Source organism: Nuphar pumila, chromosome 1 (genome assembly GCF_984573655.1).
Source record: "Nuphar pumila chromosome 1, dmNupPumi1.hap1.1, whole genome shotgun sequence".
NCBI classification, from domain to species: domain Eukaryota; kingdom Viridiplantae; phylum Streptophyta; class Magnoliopsida; order Nymphaeales; family Nymphaeaceae; genus Nuphar; species Nuphar pumila.
The window spans coordinates 23,161,364-23,184,092 of record NC_143249.1 but is presented as its reverse complement, the minus strand read 5'-3'; the positions used below and the strand labels follow the sequence as shown (position 1 = coordinate 23,184,092).

The 22,729-nt window shown below is 38.2% G+C and overlaps 1 protein-coding gene and 1 pseudogene across 3 annotated transcripts in view; both read left to right on the top strand.

The window, feature by feature from the left end:
• The window catches only part of LOC149848338 (protein LAZ1 homolog 1-like), a 29,020-nt gene extending 25,217 nt beyond the window's left edge, over positions 1 to 3,803 (top strand). For 2 of the 3 annotated variants that reach the window (XM_089991285.1, XM_089991356.1), the window contains exons 7-10: positions 199 to 454; positions 2,469 to 2,714; positions 2,881 to 3,250; positions 3,490 to 3,803. In XM_089991285.1, the coding sequence (XP_089847411.1) occupies positions 199 to 454; positions 2,469 to 2,714; positions 2,881 to 3,201 (823 nt within the window). In that variant the 3' untranslated portion in view covers positions 3,202 to 3,250; positions 3,490 to 3,803. The remainder of the gene's footprint in view (positions 1 to 198; positions 455 to 2,468; positions 2,715 to 2,880; positions 3,251 to 3,489) is intronic. The other variant, XM_089991429.1, reaches the window with a different exon arrangement.
• Positions 3,804 to 6,532: 2,729 nt separating this feature from the next.
• LOC149848337 (pentatricopeptide repeat-containing protein At4g33990 pseudogene) lies at positions 6,533 to 8,677 on the top strand (annotated as a pseudogene).
• Positions 8,678 to 22,729: the final 14,052 nt, after the last annotated feature.

Here is a 22,729-nt window from a genome sequence, read left to right as displayed (position 1 = left end):
TTACTATCTTTAAGAATTGCCATCTCATAAGATTCTGCCATTACTTGTTGCATCTTCTGGTTTGACTGCTTTTCTGTTGCTGATGTTTAAAGTGGTTATTACACAGTAAATGCATTTATCTGTTGCAGTAGCTATTCATGCCATTTTTTCTGCCCAAGTGATAGATTATGAGCAATTGCAATTTAATGTCACCTGCAGTTACCCCTACCTTGCAGTTGTTCTAAACTTCAGCCAAACCTGGGCATTGTATTGCCTTGTACAATTTTACTCTGTCACAAAAGACAGGCTGGAGTCCATCAAACCTTTGGCGAAGTTTCTTGTGTTCAAGTCTATAGTATTCTTAACATGGTGGCAAGGTGTGGCTGTTGCATTCCTATTCTCTATGGGGGCTTTTAGGGGTTCTTTGGCTCAAGAACTCAAGACAAGGATTCAGGATTACTTCATATGCATTGAGGTGTGTATATTACTCGAGACATGCTTTTGACTATCATATGTAGCCTTGACATATTCAGTATTATTCGATTCTATTCTCAAACCCTGTTGAACGTTATATGTGACCTTTTCATACTCGATACCTTCCAGATCAATTCTTAAGGTAGATTTTTTTTTTCGGTTGTCTGTTTACATGCAGGTTGCATTATATTAGAGAATTTTATATGGCAAATCTGTTGAAATCATTCCATGTATACCCTTTAACACCATTAGCTTGAAACATCTGACTTAGCCTTTGGTAAGAATCATATTTCAGCCTTGTATATGATGGCTGAAGTTTAGATCTCCAACTAACTTCTGACAACTAATGGGGAAGGAACCATGTCCTTCGTTATTGAGATCATGCATGATTTTGCTGAAAGAGGGGAGTTTCATGAGAAGGGATATGGTTGGTCTAGACCTTGTAACTAATGTGAATGACAAGATGCCCAATGGTTACTTGATTTTTTCTGGATAATTTGATGCATGACAAGACCATCCCTTACATGCTCCATCTAATGGGCAGTTTGAAACATCACTCTACTATGGGAAGATGTCAGCATAGAGTGTGACTGCATAGAGGATAGTTTCGTAGTCATGAACTATCCTCCTCAAGATCTTGGATTTTTTCGGTCAATGGCAAAAACTGACATGTCGAGAGAGGATCTAAAGCGAGTAGTATGATTCTTGTCAACTCATGTCAGAGATATTTCCCCTGACCAAAATGTGGCCACATTTCATGTGTGTTTATGAGAATGCTAGATCTGTTCCCAGTGGGAAGCGGCAACAGTATACAAAGGGAATACTACTGGATGGACAAGTGTAATGTGAAATAAAATTGACTTGCTCCCTGGCTGTGATCAAATGAGATAAGGGACTTGTGGCTGTGGCACTGGTGCTTGCTTTTCAAGATGTTCATATGAAGAAACAACCAGAGATGGGGATGAGTATTGCCATTTTGTTGAAACGTCTGAATGGGTGGAACTTATGTTTGATTCATGTACACAAAAAGAAAGGAAAAAAAATTAAAAAGAGCAAGACAAAATTAAGACCCTCATTTTTGGAGGAAGAGGAAAGTTATTTAGGCAGATGCAATGTGTTTATGAAGATGCCATGTTAACTGCCTTGCTTCATTTCATTATTTTGGTAGTCTTTTTTCATCTCTTGATACAATAAGTTCCCTTAAGTTGATACTTATCCAAGTGATATGCAATTGCTAATGTAGGTTTTTTATTCAATTTAATTACTGAGTTGTTTGATGGACTTGGCTATACTGCAGAATCATTACAAGTTGTTACATTATGTGATCCATATGTTGTTATTGCAAATCATGCTTATTAGTTAAATCATTTGATGCAGACATGGGTCAGCTACGTCACTAGGATATGGATAATCAGGTGAAGAAATTAACATGGGTATATGTGATAATAGAACAGAGCAGGTTCTATGACATGTTGATCACTATGATATTTGACATGCGTAAATGTTTAACATCATATGGTTTCATTGGTGGTCCCTTAACTTGCGTGTGTGCTCTGTTAGATCCTTTTGATCTACAACTTGCAAAACTATGACAACCTATCTGTGTCCACTGAATATCTTCTGTCATGTTAGGTACATATGTTAGACATACTATGGTGGTGTAGTGCAATAGGTGATAACCAGTAAACTTAAATTTTCCTTTTAGGGTAGGGATTCGTTCTTTTACATATGGTCTTGTATCAGGGGCTGCTCATGTAGATTTTGAGGACAGCAGTTCAGTTTTTTGAACTCATTTTGTATTCTAATTTCCTGGAGAGTACATCGAGTTTAGCCAACATGGTAGAAGCTCATGTGCAAGTTTGAAAGCTATTTCATTAATTTGAAGTAAATCAAAGACCTGTCAGTGTTGTAGCCTTTTTTCATCCTGTTTTTTATTTTATCTCCTATTTTTACGCTGCTTAGCATGCCATTATGTTTTCTTCTGATATTGGTTTTGTGTGCTCGACTTAATCCAGATGGGCATAGCTGCTATTGTACACCTTTATGTTTTCCCAGCACAGCCTTATGAGCATGGGGAAAGGTGTGTGCACAATGTTGCTGTGATGGCTGACTATGCATCTCCTGAGGCTCTGCCAGATTTGGAAGAGCTGCGAGACTGTGAAAGGTCAACTAGGATGCGGTTTGCTCGGCCTGATGACAGAAATAAACGATTAAATTTTGGACAAAGTGTGCGTGATGTTGTGATGGGAAGTGGCGAAATAGTATGTCTTCCACCACAATTTTTTTCCCTTTTGTTTTTCATGCCAACAAATTTACCAAGTGTTAAGTTCCTGGTTGAAGTCCTGGTGCTTGATGCTTTGACATTATTTTGTATAGTGATTGAGTTATCTGGTTCATCATGATTGATGATGCATTGTCTGCATGCAGATGGTTAACGATGTGAAATTTACTGTTTCACACGTGGTAGAGCCAGTAGAGCGGGGGATCGCACGGATAAATGAAACCTTTTCACAGATATCCGAGAATGTGAAGCGCCTTGATAGGCGGAAGAAAAATTCGAAGGATGACAGCTATCTTATTCCAATGCATTCATGGAGTGGCGAGTTTTCTGAAGCGAACAATCATATTCATGAAAGCTTCAGCGACAGCAGTTTGGGAGGAAGGGACAGAAGCCAGAACCATGCCAGAGTACATGACAGTACACATGATTCTACAAATAACAGATCCCATCGTGTTAGGCGGATGTAATGGGTTGATCATTAGTTACACAACAATTACACAATCAGCAGCGTTTCAGGTGCTGCTTTCATATCCAATTTGGAGTTCATATACATTTGCGTCTCATTTGCCTTGAACCATCTTCCATCTTCGTTTTAATGACGCTGAATGATGTCCTTTTTTGCATAGAAACTTGTTGGTAAAATGCTGACTGATATACATGTGATTAATTCTAAGAATATGTTCTAATCATCTTTGTTTTACTGTTCTTTACACAATAACATACAGACATGGGTTCTCACATGAATATTGTTGTAGGCCTCAGGCACGGACCAGGCAAAAGCTGAGGTAGCTCCTCGCGTCGGGGACGAGCTAATCAACTGCCGCCTTGCAAGACAATTTCCATACCTTTCAGTGGGCAGGTACATCACATACGACTAACGACAGAATTGTTTTTGATTATCTGTTAACTGTAACACGTGAATTCCCCTGTAAAGTCGAGAGGTTATAAATAGAAGCCAAGTGATTCATTATCACTGCTTTGATTCTTGGAATTGTAATTCTGTAACTGACCTTTTCAAGCAAAAGATCATGTGCATCCACACACCCTCTGAATATGGGTGGTTCTGCAATGTAGGGATTCCTCAAAACATCAAGCTTCTTGGAGAAAGGGCTGCCAATGGCCAATCCCCGCATGGTCCATACCCACAAATCTCTTTCCTTGTTGAAATCATACCTTGCAACAGGGAAGAGACTGGGTTTACTCAGCCTATTATATCATGCAGTTCTTGGCAGCCTCCATCTCATGAGTACCAGAATACACAGAACCGCAAAATGGATCCTATGGAATTGATGAGATGTCTTTTAAACGCATTCGTGGCGACTTATACTGATCCATATCTAATTCCTCCATATGGATATGAATGAAGCTGGTCCTTGTGGATTATATCTTTGACCTAAACTATTAACACTCAAGTGGCCTGCACTAGATGGCACAAAAAGAATCCTTGATTTATCTTGGCGTTGATGTTCATCGATGTTTGACCGGGTTGGGTCAACAACCTTTCTCTTATTCGATCTGATCTCATAGATGGGTTTAACATGAGTTGTTTGCTAGGGATCATACCTGATCAGTGTTTTTAGTATCGGTGCAAATTGGCCGATTTGTATTGCATACCCAAAATTGATTCCATAAGGGCTGATTCAGCCCTCAGGCGATTTTTAATATTTTAATATTTTGAAAATATTCTAATATTTAACAAAATGATTTTTATATTAATTAAGTAAAAATGACCAACTCGACTTGAGTTGGCTCGAGTTTGAATCAGCTGATCCTTTGAATCAATTGCGGTCCGAAATCTATATTGACAACATTGTATCTGATCGTGTGTTTTTTCGAATTAAAACCAGAAGTAAACTGTTTGGATCATGAAATTTTGGTACATTGCGAACTGTTGAATTTTAAAGCCCTTGAGAATCCTTCTTGGACATTGTAACCACACGAACCAAAACCTGTCTTTAGCTAAAACAAAACTATGCAAATAATGTCTATAGAATTTTTTGACTATCTGATCATTTGATTTGATAGCAGGTTAGAGTGCACACGGACGTGCACAGTGAACCTACTGATTTTTCAGTGAAATTAATAAATCTCGTTCAGGAGCAACAATGTAAAAGAAGAAAAATAACTTTTTTTGTGTTTTGAAAGTCCAGCTGGGGTTAAGCAGACCCTTACCAGATATCTCTTGAGCCCCATGTGGCTGGCGGATTCGAACCTGGGCCTTCAGCTTGGCACAGGCCCCCGCTTACCACATGGGATACCACCTCGGTAGAAAAAGAGCTTTTTAATATCATGCACTTGATTTTTTTTTTCTTGATAGGTAAGCTGGGGGTGTAGCCCTCATTAGATTTGTAGTCAAGAGTCAAGACCACTCAGTTATGACAACGCAAGCCAGCCAGCCAACTATCTCGGTGATATCTCTGTAACAAATATCACGAGATTTATGAAAATCTTGCGATAATATTGTTGGAAATTGCCTGAAAGTTTAAAACGGTAATTTCTCGTGAGATTTATGAAAAAACATAAATACCGTGATTTAAATGTGATATTTATGGTTTAAACAGCTATTTATTGTGAAAAAACTGTGTATTTTTATTTTAAAATAATTGTTATTAATATTTTGTTATAATTTTTTTTATATTTTTTAATTATATTTTTTATTGCTGAGGTTTTGCCAAAAAATGCGAGTTTTATGAAAAAATATCATTTTTTTCGCGAGTTTTTGACAAACGAGATTTTTGCCAAAAAAAGGGTTTGTCACTATGGGTGATATAAAGCCTTAAAAGAATGCATGGCTAGTTAGTAGGGATGGCAGTGGGGCGGGGCGGGGTGGGGCGGGGGACAAGGTCTCCACCTCCGCCCCACCTCAAGATTTTATCCTCCACCCCCGCCTCCATCCCCGGCGGGGAATGGATTTTATCCTCCATCCCCGCCTTCATCCCCGTTTCATGTCCTCCATCCCCGGTTCAAACGGGGATGAGGCGGGGTGGGGTGGGGATATTGCGGGGAAAAGTGGTCGGGGCGGGGATGAGGCGGGGATGGGGCGGGGCGGGGAAAAGTGCACGTCCATCCCCGCCTCCACCCCCCGGACGTGGATGGATTTTAACCTTCGTCCCCGCCTCCATCCCCGTTTCATACCCTTCATCCCTGGTCCAAACGGGGCGAGGCGGGGCCCCGCTTTCCCCCGGTCCACTGCCATCCCTACTAGTTAGTTCCATATGAGAAAAGGGGACCGTTCGACTTTGTCAAACCATACTGACATAACTTATCATTCTGGCCCTTGTGATAAAATACAAACCACCACCCTCCATCTTTAAGATGGATGGTTTAGATTTACTTCTGTGCTTGGTATATAACTCTTCAATTCCTCTACTTTCTTTTTGTTCACATGGTGGCACGGTAGCACTCAGATGAGAGAGAGAGAGAGAGAGAGAGAGAGAGAGAGAGAGAGAGAGAGAGAGAGTGAGTTTTAGACTACCCAAATTACCCTCTTTGCATGCCCTCCTCAATCACATGTTTTATCCTACTCCACGGTTGCATCTCTCTTCCATATTTTTCAAAATACCCCTGCCACCTTTCTTCTCCACCACAGCCATTGAAGAGCCCCACTGTTTACCACCTATAGTCAAAAGCTATCTATCCCTACTGCAGCAGTTCTCCAAGGCACCAAACTCCACCCGAGTCATCCATTCCCAAATTGTAGCCAATGGCCTCTCCACCAACATCTTTCTTGCCACCAAATTGGTTAAACTCTACTCTGAATGTGGACGCCTACAAGATGCACACCAGGTGTTTGTCAAAATGCCTCAACGAAACGTACCTCTATGGAATTCCATTATTGGAGGGTACCACCGAAATGGGTTATACTCAAAATGCTTGGAATTGTATAATCAGATGCACTCTGAAGGCTTCGGTTTTGATAGCTCGATTTGCACGCTGGCTCTGAAGGCGTGTGAGAACTTGTCAGATTTGGAGAATGGAAAGAAGATTATGGTCAATGCTTTTGATTATGGGCTTGAGAAGGATCGTTTCTTCGGAAGCGCTTCTATTGGGTTCCTTGTGAAGTTTGGTGAGATTGATGATGCTCGATGGTTGTTTGATAAAATTCCTGGAAGAGACGTTGTTTGTTGGAATGCAATGATTGGAGGTTACACTCGCAATGGTGATATTGAGAAAGCATTTGAATTGTTTTTTGAAATGCAAATGGATGGGATTAGGGCAAGTCCCGTGACTATGACAAGCTTGATTCAAGCTTGTGCTATAGGTGGCAGTTTGCAGCTTGGGAGATTGGTTCATGGATATACATGTGTATGTGCAATGGGGTCAGATGTTTTGGTTCAAACCTCTTTGGTTGATATGTATGGAAAGCTTAAGGATGTAGAGAGCGCACGGCGAGTCTTTGATGGCATGTTGAATAGGAATTTGGTGTCATGGAATGCTATGATTTCAGTCTATGTGCATAATGGATTGGTTGCAGATGCATTTATGCTCGTTCGGAATATGGACTTTGTTGTTGATTGTGCCACTCTGGTTAGTTTACTTCAAGGTTGTGCTGAAATTGCAAATCTGCATCATGGAAAAAGTGTGCATTGTTGCACAATAAGAAGGGGCCTAGAGCCTAATATCATAATCAGCACTGCGATTGTTGACATGTATTCAAAATGTGGATCTATGCATAATGCTAGACATGTTTTTGATAGAATGCCTGAGAAGAATGTTGTTTCATGGACTGCAATGGCGGCTGGATACTCACAGAATGGCCAGGCTGATGAAGCATTGGAGGTTTTCAGAGGAATGCAGGCTGAAGGCATCAAATCCAATTCTGTCACTCTTGTTAGTTTGCTGCATGCATGTGCACATATAGGATCTCTAAGAAAAGGGAGAACTGTTCATGCTTATCTTGTTCGTCATGGTTTTGAATTTGAGGTGGTTAACTTGACTGCATTGATTGATATGTATGCAAAATGTGGGAAATTGGACTCTGCAAGAAGATTGTTTGTCCAATTTACATTTGCAAGGGATGTGATTTTATGGAATGCAATGGTTGCTGGCTATGGAATGCATGGCCATGGTTATGATGCTATTGATGTTTATAATCAGATGTTAGAGGAAGGAGTTGAACCCAATGAAACCACATTCATTTTGCTTCTGACTGCGTGTAGCCATTCGGGTATGGTGGACGAGGGAAGGTTTTATTTTGACTGCATGGTGAGACGCCATGGCCTCAAACCTAGTGAGAAACATTATGCTTGTGTGGTTGATCTTCTAGGTAGAGCAGGGCATATAGAAGAGGCAGAGACGACGATCAAAAGCATGCCCTTTGAGCCTGGAACTGCTGTGCTTGAGGCAATGTTAAGTGCATGCAGAACTTATAAAAAGAGAGAATTGGGTGTTAAAATTGCCGATCGACTGCTCCAACTAGACCCTATGAATCCAGGAATTTATGTATTGCTTTCTAATATCTATGCGGGAGCAGGCAGATGGGGTGAAGTAGATAAGGTGAGGGCTGTTATGAGAAACAGAAGACTGTATAAAACACCAGGGTATAGTTTGATAGAAGTTAGTAGCAGTGTCCATGCATTCTTAGCAGGGGATACATCTCACCCATGTTCTACCCAGATCTATCAGATGCTGCATACATTGCTAATGCAAATTGAGACACTTGGATATGTGCCAGATACAAGCTCTGTATTGCACAATGTCTCAGAAGAGATGAAGATTAAGATGTTGTTTGATCATAGTGAAAGGTTGGCAATTGCATTTGGGTTGATTAGCACACCAGCTGGAAGTGTGATTAGGATTACAAAGAACCTTAGAGTTTGTGGTGACTGTCATACATGGACAAAGTACATCTCAATGATCATAAGGAGGGAAATCATTGTTCGAGATGCAAATAGATTCCATCATTTTGCTGAAGGAAGATGCTCCTGTGGAGATTATTGGTGAGAATTTTGTTGAGCAGACTACAAATTTTTGCTAGGAGTTATTCATAGTAAAGTGGCTCTTGGCATGGATGTTGAACAAAGAGGAAGCAGATAGGGAGAGAGCTGCAGTCCCTAGCTTTCAGGATTTGCATGGAGATGATTCTGTTACCAACTGACGAGACTTGGCATACATTTTTATATTCCCTATTTTTTAAGGCGAAAAATATGAAACAGCTACTGAAATTCTTCTAGGTCTGAATGATTCACACGGTGAGAATTGAAGAATGATGGTAGTGGAGGAACTAATGAAACCAAGTTTTGATTCAACAGGAGGATCGGAATTTCCTCCTCCCTTAGAGATTTTGTTTCGCCACGTCATATATGGCAAGGGCAAGCTTATTGGTCTCTGGCTTTTGTTTGTGGGGTTTCTGAAGGTTGGATTTTCCTTAAAATTCTTACTGGAAGTTTAGTCGTGGGGAGATGGTATGATATGAGAATATATGCACGGAGGCATGTTCATATGCTCATTTATTTAAGACAATGTTCATTCCTCACTTGGTATTCTCCGGTGGTGACTGGAAGAATTTGTATTTGGAGGAAAAAAACAATCTTTCTAAGCAAACAAATCCTAAGGAGAACATTAATATGCAGAATGACTTACTAGTGGGAAAATCTCCATCCTCATGGAAGATCTTGGATTACTCTAGTTCCAGTAGCATATGAGAGAGAGAGAGAGAGAGAGAGAGAGAGAGAGAGAGAGAGAGAGAGAGAGAGAGAGTTCCATATTAGACAAAGGCTGTTTGTAGACGAAGCTGCACTTCTTGTAGGAAGGCATGGAACAAAAGAAGTAACGAGGAAATATATAGGCCACTCTTTTATGGTTACTCTAATCAATTTTTTTTAAATGAAAAAACATTATATTTGATGCTAAACTTTTAGTTCTCAATGTTGACTATCTGAACCCAGTAGTCGTTGGAATCACCAGGCTGACTCAGTAATCACCCAACTGATTAGGGATGTCAAGGGGTCTGTTGTAACCCGATCTCCGACCTGAATCCGAATCTGATTAGTAGGATTCGGTAGCCAAATCCGAATGCGGTTAGAAATCGGATTTAGATTCGATATTAATTTTGCATTGAAATCTGAATCTGATTAAAACCCGAATTCAACTAAGATCCTATTCCAATGAAGTGTAAATAGGGGGTTTAAGATCCGAATTCAGTTTTATCTTTTTTCATCTGAATCTGATCAAGTTGGATTCGGTAATACCTAGATCCGACCCGTTGACATCCCTACAACTGATCTAATTTTGGTCATTTATTTGGCCATGGTTTGAGTGTGAGTGGTTTCATCCCAATTGGCTAAAAATTGTCCGAGCCTGCTGGTTCGAGTCCTAAGGGCAGCCGTTTGCATAGAGTACAATAGAAGAAATGAGCCAAGTACATATCTCCCAAGCACTCTGGGAGTATATATGCCCAACAAGGTTAATCGAGTAGTGTGCCCCTAATGTGCACTTGGGTCAACAACCTCTCGTGATCTCAATCTTACCTTATAGATGTTTTCAGCCTGGTTTGTTTACTATAGATTAGGGGGTTGTCAATGGGTCAGGTTTGGTTCGGACTCAGGTGATTCAGTTACTATTTGGATCCAGGTCGAGTTGCTATCTTGATCCGGTTAACCCAAATTCAGTTAGCCCAAACTCGTTTGGTCTCAATCCGGTTAGCTCATATCCAGTTGGTTAGCCCAGATCCAATTAGGATCCATATCCATGTCAGAATCCAAATATGGCTGCTATTCTGTCAGGTTCCAGATCTAGTTGTTCGGATCTCTATTCAAGATTCAAATATGGTCATTGTTCGGATCCCTATCCAGGATTCAGATCTAATTATTATTTGGATCTCTATCTAAGGTCTTTGGAACCATATCCAGATCCAATTTTTACTCAGATCTAAATCCATCTGCTATCCAGACCAAGTTGATGTTCAGATCTATTGTTAAGATCCCAATCCAGTTACAGTTCAGATCCTGATCCATTTGTTGTTCGGATTCATATCTAGTTTAAGTTTGGATCCATATTCCATTGCAGTTTAGATCCATACCTACTTGTATTTAGAATCCATACTCATACTCAGGATCCAAACCCAAATCAAGCCTAGATTTTTTTATCCTGATTAAGAGGTTGTTTAAGGTAGTTTGTGTCGAGGTTATTGGTCTCACCCAGTGCAAGGTGTGAACCAATTTTTCGTGAGTAGGTCAAAGCTCGATTATATCCTAAGAACGTAGTTGTTAGAATACTCATTGCATCAAGAACTTAATCATAAGTGGGGCAATTATCGCTTGAAAGAGAGCATATATATATACACGTGTGCCTCTGAGCACACCTAATTCAAGCTTCGTCGCCTGACCCACTAAGTTAAGTTGAATTTCCAACATATAATGGGTTGGGTTTCTAGCTAATGGACCTATGCCTAAAACATTGACCCCTTACCTACAAACATGATCTACAAGGTTGATTTAGTGAAATGCATGTTTTCTATCATGATATCATAACATGTAAGCAAGAGTTTTTTAAACTTAAAAAACCAATGGACCATGACACAAAAAATTGATGATTGAGCACACAAAGGCTCCACTCATCTGGTAGTATGGGCGAATTGTAAATGTCGCCAAGTTGACCGTCACAAGTTCGAAACCTATAGGTGGCATCCCTTACCGTATGGTCAAAACTGGGTATAGTCTCCGGTGGGCTCAAGGGTTTTACCAACGGGAAGCTATGCCACCGGTGATTTTGGTGATTTGTAGCCTCAATCTACTATGGCCTGATGAATGAATGTGGGTTCTAATCAATGAAATCTCCAACCTTGAGCTGCCCAATCAAAACATTTGATGGTTTAAAAAACCCTAAAGATGTGACCTACATGGTTGGCTCGTGAAAAACATGCTTTAGATCACATGATTATGATGTGAAATATGGATTTTCATAGGCTTCAAAAATGAGCAGCTCACCTTGCACCAAAATTTTATGGCACAAAAAATATAATTTTATTTCAATAAAATATGATCCAAGGTATGATCTCTAGTAGGGGTGTCAACGAGCTTGGTTTACCTGGACCTGACCCAAACCAAACCCTATAAGATCCGGGTATAGTGATAAATAAGAAGACCCGATTAAGACCTGGGTCCAGACCCAAAGGTTTGATTAATGCATGGACCTGGGTATAGTTCATAGAATTTTATACCAGACCTGGCTCCAACCCGAGTTCCGATTAAGACCTGCAAATTTTCAATGTAAAAATGATAAAAATATGGTTTAAACGAGTATAGTCTGGGTTTGGTTCATTTAATTCTTATTGGGTCCAAGTATGGTTTTTCTTATAGTGAACCCAATTAGACCCGAGTCTAAACCCGATACCATACCCAAAAATCTGGTCCAACTAAGAGGATCATATCTCTACCTGAATTTGAGTCTAATGCAGGAGAGAGAGAGAGAGAGAGAGAGAGAGAGAGAGAGAGAGAGTTCTTAACTCAAGAAAGAGAAGAGCAGAGCTCGAGATAGAGAGAGGAGAGTAGTGAGGAATGAGATAAATGAGAGAGAGCTAGGGTTTATACAAGCCTCAACCCCCTAACCACAATAAAGGCCATAAAGGGCTTTAAGAGGCCAAAACAGATTGATTAATGGACCATGACTGACCAAAATAGCTATCCATAATAGCCCAAACGGGTAGGACCAAACTAGGTTCAAAATAACCTTGGTAAGGTCAAATTTGACCTTGACCAAGTCAAGGTCAAACAAGCTAAGGATAAGGGGCGGTTATGGACCTTTCGAACTTTTAATGCCCATGAAAAAATATTGGGCAAGGTTCAAATGAATCCGGATTAGATCCAAAAAATCCAAAGAGAATTTAAGGCTTAGTCAAAGTCCATAAATGGGCTAGTCAAAGACAATTTTAGACTTGAGGATTAAATATGTTCCAAGTACTAAAAATATAAGTCTAAACTCAAACTCAAACTCAAATCCCAAGATCCAATGTCTAAGATCCAAATCTAAATCCAATGTCAAAGGTTAAGGGTAAAGTGTCAAGATCAAGATCAAGGTCAATATTCAAGAATAAAGTGATGCACAAGCCCAATATTTGTTGCCCTTGAAAGCTTTGCCCTTTAAGGCACCACCCTTCTATAAGACCTTCAATGTAAGAGTAAACTTTTGTAGAGAACTCATTACCCTCAAACTTACGAAAAAATGAAATATAAATGGAATACTTATGTAGTTTTAAACAAAAAATCCAACAATCCCTTATGTGAATCAAAACGATAAGAAGAGGACTCAAGAGCTTGTTCGTGAAGATTTAGTGCATAAGTGAAGGTACCTTTTAGGTTTGAACCCCCATGATAATGTTACTTAGTCTTAGTTAGTTTGGGACTTCAATAGCGTTTAACTTTGAATTGATAATCCTAATTGACCTTCTAAACACCATAACACACTTTTACTTTAGGTGGTCATAGTGTGTCTACCAATATATAAAAATCACATATTAAGGGTCTTATGGTGTATCTCAATTTTATGAGTGCTCTAGAGACAAGGTCTAAGTCTCATAGAAGGTGACCCTTACCTTCATATTCACATAGGTAAGTCTATCAAGAATGTAAACCTATTTGAAATACCTCAGTCATAAGGCCTATGACTCTTATTAATAGTTTAATTCGAACTCAACCATCGTACACAGGTTTCAAACACTTGATATTAGAAATAAAAAAATATTAAGTGATCAATCCAATCACTAAGAGAGTTGTTCTTCTTATTGAATCACTCAACATGATTTGACCCTTATCATGAAGTTGAGTTTCTATCAATGGTGATTGTTTTTATAGACTTTAACCTTATTTTCCTCAATGTCTTAAATACGATATCTCAAAAAAAAATTCTTTGTCAATGAATCCACTAAGTTTTTACAAGATTTCACATATTCAATTGAGATTACTCTTTGTTTGAGTAAACTATTCACATAATTATACTTAAGATTGATATGTCTAGATTTTTCACTATAAATATTATTTCTCATTTTGCATATAGTTACTTGACTATTGCAACACATAGCTATCGAGGATACTGGCTAAACTCCTAATGATATCTCCATTAAAAGATTCTTTAGTTACTTAGCTTTTATACTAGTTGACACTAATGTTATCAATTATGCTTCTATTGTAAAATGAATTATCACAACTTGCTTCTTAGATCTCCAAAGAATTGCTTCAAATCTAAGGGTAAATATCCAACCACTTGTGGATAATAATTCACTGAAATTAGAAATCCAGTTTGCATCACTATACCATTCAAGTACAATGAGTTCTCTCTCATATAATATTTCATATTTTAGAGTTTTCTCAAGTACTTCAGGACTTGGTATATAGCATTACAATGCTCTTATGTTGTATTACTAGTATATCGGCTCAACTTACTCATGTTGAAAGTTATGTATGGCCTAATTTTATTCATAGTATATATTAAACTGCCAATAATATTTGCATACTCCAATTAGGATATGTTTCTTCTAGTGTTAATCGATAACTTAATATTATGATCAATCAGAGTAGTAATATGCTTACAATTATAATGATTATATTTTTTTAATGTAGTGAGATTGAGTAAATGCATAACCATTTTCATATCTCATTAATTTAATACCAAGTATAACATCAGTTAAACTTATATATTTCATGTTAAATTCAGATAAAAGAAAGCTCTTGGTATTATGTATGCATTATTACTTATGATTAACATATCATCCACTTAGAGACATAATTATAACATGACCATTTTTTACTTTTCTATATATGCATTTATTAAAGTCATGAATTTTGAAACTATATGAAATGATTATTTCATCAATTTTTTTATGCCATTGTTTAGGTGATTATTTTAAACCAAACAATAACCTTAACATTTTGTACACATTCTTTTCTTGACCAATATTTTGTCTATATATTTGATGAATTTTATAAAATTCAATAAACTCATTTGAAAGATATTCACAACCTCTATCAAATCTATAAGACTTTATTTTGCAAAGCTTTCAACTTCAGCTTTGAAAATCTTAAAATTTTCAAATGATTCATCTATTGATTTCATGAAATACGAAATCATCAATAAATATTATAAAATAATTGTTACCCCTACGAGTTGAAGTATTTTTCAAATCGATACATCAATGTGTATTAAATCTAATAATTTAGACATCATATTTTCTAACATGTCTAGATTTGCATTTAGAAATAATTTATAAGTTACTCATGCTTCTCAAAAGATTTATAATTAATATGTCCCAATCTAACATACTATAAATCATATGAGTCAAGCATATAAATAGAAGAAAAATTAACTTTCTTACTCAAATTGAGTTTGAACAGCCTATTATGGCATAGCCTTTGCCTACACACTTGTGATTCTTCGATAGTATAATACTGTCGGATTCCAATACAATTTTGAAACCATGAGTTATAAAAAAATAAATATATACAAGATTTTTCATGGTGGTAGGTACATGATACACATTTTGGAAGATTAAATATTTCTCGAAGGTGAAGTAAAGTTTCACACTTCCTTTTTCATGAGCCTTAGCTTCATGTTTATCTTTAATATAAATTATATGGTCTTCTCCTCTGGTATCGTATGTTTTAAATATACTTCTATCATTGTATGAATAGATCGTTGACTCAGAATCCAAATATCACTCTTTATCCGAATTAATCATAAATATCTCATTAACTACAACTATGGGGTCATCATCGGGTTTACTAACTTTATTGCCTTGAAATTTCTTTCAGTGTTGGCATCCTTTTGCATAGTGACTCGGTTTTCCATAAGTATAGTAGAAAACATTTTTTTTCTCTTAACAATGAACTTGGATTTTTATTTTTGTTCCTAAGTCCGGGTTTGAACTTTGGTTTGCGTTCAACAATGTTTACCTTAGCACAAACTTTTTTACTTTATCTTTCTTATCTCGAGATCGAGTTTCTTTCTCAATTTTAAGATATTGAAGAAGTTGTTCTAAGATAAACTCCTTATTCTTATATTTTAATTTGTTTCAATAATCTTTTCAAGATTGGGGCAATCTTCCAATGATTGTAGCTACTTGGAATGATTCGTCAAGGTTTATACCCTTAGACTTGATTTGATTAGCCAAGATCTGTATTTTATGGACTTGAGGTAGCAATGACTTATCATCAAAGAATTTGAAATCCATATACTTGTTAACTAAAAACTTATGATTTTCTACATCATTCATTGTGTACTTCCTTTCAAGTGCTTCCCACGACTTCTTTATTGTGTTGACTTCTGAGTAGAGGTTGAACAGAGTGTCGAAAAGTGCATTCATTATGTATCTGTGACACATGAAGGAATCCAATTTTTACTTTAGTCTCCTGCTCAACAATGATTTCATCCTCTTATTCTTCTGCATGGTCTTCCGTGAACATGTACACCACTTTTGCAATTATAAGGAAGATTAACACCATGTGTTGCCACCGTTTGAAATTAGTGCCATCGAATTGAGACAACTTGGGCAACTCTTGGTTTCTAACCTTCATAGTCATCATTTACAAATCTTTCACTTGAAAAATGTTGGGAATTATGCTTAACTTAGTGGGTCTGGCAACTAAGCTTGAACCAGGTATGCTCGGAGGTAGGGGTATACACACACTCTCTTTCAAGTGATAGTTGCTCCACTTAGGATCAAGTCCTCACTATAAAGGGTATTTCTGCAACTACGCTCCCAGGATACAACAAAGCTTTTGCCTACTCACAAAAAATTGGTCAATGCCCTGTACAAATTGAGACCAATAACCTCAATACAAAATACCTTGAACAACTTTTTGATTAGGATAAGAAGATATAGGCTTGATTTTGGTACGGATGTTGGGTATGAGTATGGATTCTGAATGCAAGTAGGTATAAATCCAAACTGCAACTAGATATGAATCTGAACTTCAACTAGATATGAATCCAAACTTCAACTGGATAGGATCCGAACTATAATTGGATCAGAATATTAGTAATGGATCTGAATATCAACTAGTTTGGATAGAAAATGGATCTAGATCTGAATAAAAACTGGATCTGGATATAGATACAAACAAGAACTAGATCTGGACACTAGATATGAATATAAACAACAACCTGATCTAGACCCTGGATAGAGAATTAAATAGCAATTGGATTTGGATCCTGATTGGAATATGAATAACAATCAGATCTGGATTTTAGCTTGGATTTGGATGCTAACTAGATTTGAGCTAACCAAATGGATTTGGGCTAATCGGATCATGACCAAACAAGTTTGGACTAACTGGACCTAGGTTAACCAAATCAGGATTACAACTCGACATAGATCTGAATAGTAACTGGATCTCTCTCTCTCTCTCTCTCTCTCTCTCTCTCTCTTCTTTGGTGCTTCACAACAAGATCACATTTTTTAGCAAACATGAGATGTGGCAGACACGCAGAATATTGTTTGTCGCATCCATTATTGATTGTTATTTTTGTTCTACATACCCCCCTATTACAAAAATAACAGGATTGAGCAAAACTATTTAAAAAAAGCATTGATGGGCATGCTCGTCTCTCTTTCCCTCATGGACGATGACCCCGCGCTCTGTAGCCGACCCTCTAACCACACTGTGTACGATGTTGTCATAGCCATCCTCGCCGATGACACCCTCTTCTCCCTTGGATTCCGAAATATTGTCTCCCTCAGGCAGTCGGAGGTGCCCACCGGCAACATTCCTCGACCTCACTTTCTCTGGCAGCAACAATTGTGGTGATAGTGGTGAGGAAGGAGAGGACCTCGCCTGGTTTATTAAGGAGAAGAAGTTCAGGGAGATGGCAGAGTGCTCTGCGGTGTGTGGTGGGAAATTGGAGGGAAAGGGCGAGGAGGAGGTGGAGAGGTTAAGGAGGTAAGAGAGAGCAATTGGGGTTCTCTATGAGGTGGTGGAGAGTGAGAGGTGGGGAGGGGTGAACTTGGGGATGATGGGAGTGTGAAGAGGGAGAGGAAGTGGAATTATGTGAGGGTTTACATCCTCTAGACCTACACAAACAACGAGCATCCTCTTCGACATACATCCTCTCGACCTTCCTGAATAGCAAGCATCGACCTTTGTGAATGGCTTGCGCTAGCGACCTTCGTGAACGGCAACCTCCTTCTTCAGTAGGGGTTGTCGTCGACAACCTTCGTAAATGGAAAGCATTGGCCTCCATGAACAGCCTACGTCGATGAGCTCTTTCTTCATCAGCGGTTGTCGTCGGCCAGTGCACGATCAACGGTTTTTGTCAAACGCATCGGGGTCACGACAAATCCATCCCGCACCATCGAAAAGCTATCCCCCTTGCCAGATTTTGACGAATTTAGGGGTTTCTTGGTAGAAGACATCAAACAATAGATATTTGGAATATAACATCTGAGTACGATCCAAACAAATGTTTGACTTGGAACAATTGTTTCAGAACGAACAAAACCAATGTTTTGTTCCATCTATTTTGTTCATTTTGTCCAACCCTGGACAAGCTATCAAACATACCCTAAGAGGCCAAAATGGCCAAATTAATGAACCATGTTCGACTAAAACGGCCGACCATAATGGCCCAAATGGGTAGACATCAAAATAGGTCCAAAATAACCTTGACAAGGTCAAATCCAACCTTGATCGAGTTAAGGTCAAATAATCTAAGGATAAGGGGCGGTTATGGACCGTTTCAAATCTTTAATGTCTATGCAAAAATGTTGGGCAAGGTTCAAATTGATCCAAATAAGATCCAAAAAATTTAAAAAGAATTTAAGCTAAGTCAAAATCCATAAATGAGCTGGTCAAAGACAATTTTAGACTTAGGAATTAAATTCATCCTAAGTACTAAAATGATGTCTAAACCTAAACCCAAAGCCCAAGGTCCAAATTTCAATTCAAAAGTCCAGGTAAAGGTCAAGATCCAAGATTCAAGAATAAAGTGAGGCACAAGCCTAAAATCTAATGACTTTGGCCTTGCCCTTTAAGGCACCACTCTTCTATATAAAAATAAGTTTTCCCAAAAATGTTTCGTAGAAAACCCATTACCGACAAACTTAAGAAAAAATAGAAGATAAAGGGAATAGTTAGGTAGTTTTGAGCAAAAAATCTAACATTATATAGGTGGGTCAGGTCCGGATTAGCTTGCGGGCTACCAAGTTAGCCCGACATGTTTGCATAGTACCTTGATAATTATTATTATTTACCTAATTAATTGCATTAATTTTATGAAAATTGGAAAGAACATTTTCAAATATGGAACTTTGAATTTTATAGTTTTTATATTTTTGGTATTTAACTCCGCCTGTGTATAACTGTTTCGTTATACATTGCCGGTCCCAAGCCCGGATAAAGGAGGAGGGTTGCGATAGGCTTGCGACAGCCAGCATAAAAACTTAGTCATACCCTATGAATATGAACCAATATGAGAATTTCGTTGGGGCGTTCCCTACTGAGCGACGCGCTGTACTCTATAGGCTCGGAGGCAGTGATAAATGGGCAAGGGTTGCTAGGTCGTCGCCCGGAAGCGACGCGTCACACCGGCGCCCGGGTGTGGTGTCAAATAGGCAAGGGTTCCCTCACTTTGTTGGACGGGTGGGGGTAAAGAAGTTAGTCCAAGACCATAAACTTAGGTTAGCCTCTTGGAACATAGGGTCTTTAACTGGTAAGTTGGTAGAGTTAGTAGATGTTATGTGTAGGAGAAAGATTGATATTTTATGTCTACAAGAGACCAAATGGGTAGGTGAGAAAGCAAAAGTGATAGAACCTTGGGGATATAAGATTTGATATACAAGAATAAATAGGAATAGGAATAGAGTAGGGATTGTTATGAGTCGTGAGTTTATAGATAATGTAGTTGAGGTCCGTAGGAAGGGTGATAGGATTTTACTTATTAAATTAGTATTATGTACATATATTATTAATATTATTAGTGTTTATGCTCCTCAAGTAGGTTTAGATTATTCCATTAAGCGTCAATTTTGGGAAGATTTAGATGGAGTAGTACAAGGGATATCTTATGGAGAAAGGTTTTTTATCGACGATGACCTTAATGGGCATGTAGGCATTAGTAGGGATGGTTTTGAGAGTATCCATGGAGGCTATGGTATAGGAGAAAGAAACGAAAGTGGGGAAAAGATTTTAGATTTTGGTTTGTCCTATGATATGATCTTAGCAAACACTTGGTTTAGGAAGAGGGAGTCTCACTTAGTAACATTTAAAAGTGGGGTTAATATGAGTCAGATAGATTTTTTCCTACTTAGAAAGAGAGATAGGGGTTGTTGCATTGATTGTAAGGTTATACCGGGAGAAAGTGTAGCTACACAACATAGAGTCTTAATTTTAGATCTTAGAATTAGACAATGCCACAAAAGGGATAGACATAGGATAGATCCTAGAATTAAGTGGTGGGCACTGAAAGGAGCTAAACAAGGAATGTTTGTAGAGCAGGTAGTTAAGGAAGCTGATTGGTGTCTCGAGGAGGATTCAGAATCAATGTGGAATAAGATAGCGGGTGGCATGGGAAATGTGGCTAAGGAGGTATTGGGTGAGTCTAAAGGCAGTGCACCGCTAGGTAAGGATACGTCGTGGTGGAACGAGGATGTCAAATTAGCTATTAAGGTTAAAAGAGAGTGTTATAAAAATCTAAGTAAGAGTCGTGATAAGGAGAATTTGGAGAAGTATATGATAGCAAAGAAGGAAGCTAAAAAAGTAGTTCGGAACGCGAGGGATAAGGTATATAAGGAGGTTTATGACAAGTTGGATACCAAAGAAGGCGAGAAGGATATTTATAGGCTTGCAAAGATGAGAGATAGAAAATCGAGGGATCTGGGTATGGTTAGATGTATCAAAGATGAAACACAAAGGGTTTTAGTCAAAGATGAGGAGATTAAGGAGAGATGGAAAAATTATTTTGATAAGCTATTTAATGAAAGTCATGCTCAGGATCTTGGAGACTTTTTTATTCCTTTTCATGAGATGAATCGTGACTTCATGCGCAAGATTCAAAAGAAAGAAATTGCAGAGGCTTTGAAGAAAATGAAATCAAGAAGGGCAGTTGGCCCAGATGGTATTCCTATCGAGGCTTGGAAATGCTTGGGAGAGAAAGGTTTAGAATGGTTGACAAATCTTTTTAACAAGATTTGGCGGACAAATAAGATGCATAATGAGTGGAGGAAGAGTACTTTGGTGCCTCTATATAAAAATAAGGGTGATATACAAGATTGCACAAACTATCATGGTATAAAACTCATGAGTCATACTATGAAACTTTGGGAGAGGGTGATTGAGTCTAGGTTGAGGAAGGTTGTTATGATATCGGATAATCAATTTGGTTTTATGCCTGGAAGATCAACTATAGAAGCTATACATCTTCTTAGACAACTTATCGAGAGAAATAGAGAGAGGAATAAAGATTTGCATATGGTTTTTATTGATTTAGAGAAGGCATACGATAGAGTACCTAGGGACGTTCTCTGGTGGACAATGATGAAGAAAGGTGTTTCTCTCAAGTACATTAAAATAATTAAAGATATGTATGAAGGAGTAGTAACCAATGTCCGCACTTGTGGAGGGGTGACAACCAATTTTCCTATAACGGTTGGGTTACATCAAGGATCTACTTTAAGCCCTTTCCTATTTGCTATAGTGATGGATGAGCTTACGAGATCAATTCAAGAAAATGTGCCGTGGTGTATGTTGTTTGTTGATGATATTGTTTTGATTGATGAGTCTAGAGCTGGGGTTAATGCTAAGTTAGAATTATGGAGACAGACATTGGAAGCAAGAGGTTTTAAGTTGAGTAAGAGTAAGACAGAATACATGGAATGTCGGTTTAGTAAGCAACGAAGTAATGATGAGAGTGTAGTGAAGCTTGGTGAGCAAGAAATACTAGTGGATGATTGTTTCAAATATTTGGGATCTATCATTCAAAAGTATGGAGAAATTGATGGAGATGTAAATCATAGGATAAAGGTTGGGTGGATGAAATGGAAAAGTGCAACTGGAGTTTTGTGCGATTGTAGAATGCCATTGCGGTTGAAGGGAAAGTTTTATAGGACGACTATTATGCCTGCTTTACTATATGATACAGAATGTTGGGCTGCCAAGAGACATCATATTAAAAAAATGAGTGTAGTTGAGATGCGTATGCTGAGATGGATGTGTGAAAATACAATAAAAGATAAGATTCGGAACGAGGAGATACGTAAGAAGGTAGGCGTTTCACCCATTGAAAATAAGATGAGAGAGAACCGTTTACGATGGTTTGGACATATTCGGCGAAGGCCTAATGATGCTCCAGTTAGAAGGATGGAGAAATGGGAAAATATATTAGTTAAAAGAGGTCGAGGTAGGCTTAGGAAGACATGGATGGAGGTGATAGGAAAGGATATGAATGCTTTGAACCTCACCAAGGACATGACATTGGATAGAAATGATTGGAGGAAAAGGATTCATGTGGAAGACCCATAATGATTTTCTTTTTTGGTTCATATCGCCGACCCCAATTATTTTGGGATGAAGGCGTAGTAGTAGTAGTTGTTGTTATATTTTTGGTATTTAAAAAATTAATTTATTATTTTTATTAAAAAATAACCTACAAATGTGTTGTTTCACATTAGCCCATTGGGCCAGCCGGATGCCTACCCTTATTTGTAGGGTTTGATCCATATATATATATATATATATATATATATATATATATATATATATATATATATAAAGAAGACGGGCTAGAGTGTTTTTTTAAGAGCCAGACATATTAAGAACATCGTGATCTTGTGATTATTGTGGACCCTATTACATTGGATTTAGTTAAATCCGAGCCGAATCGGGATCACTGAATCATTTAAATTACTGGCACCCTCTCTCACTGCGATTCAAAATTTAGCTGAAGCCTGGAACCAAGTATCGCCATGGATTGTGTTGTTGTACTCTGTAACAATTCTCCATGCACTCACTGCCCATTACAAATTTTACGCAAAATATTGACGTAGCAATTCCCAAGTTGTGCACAGACATG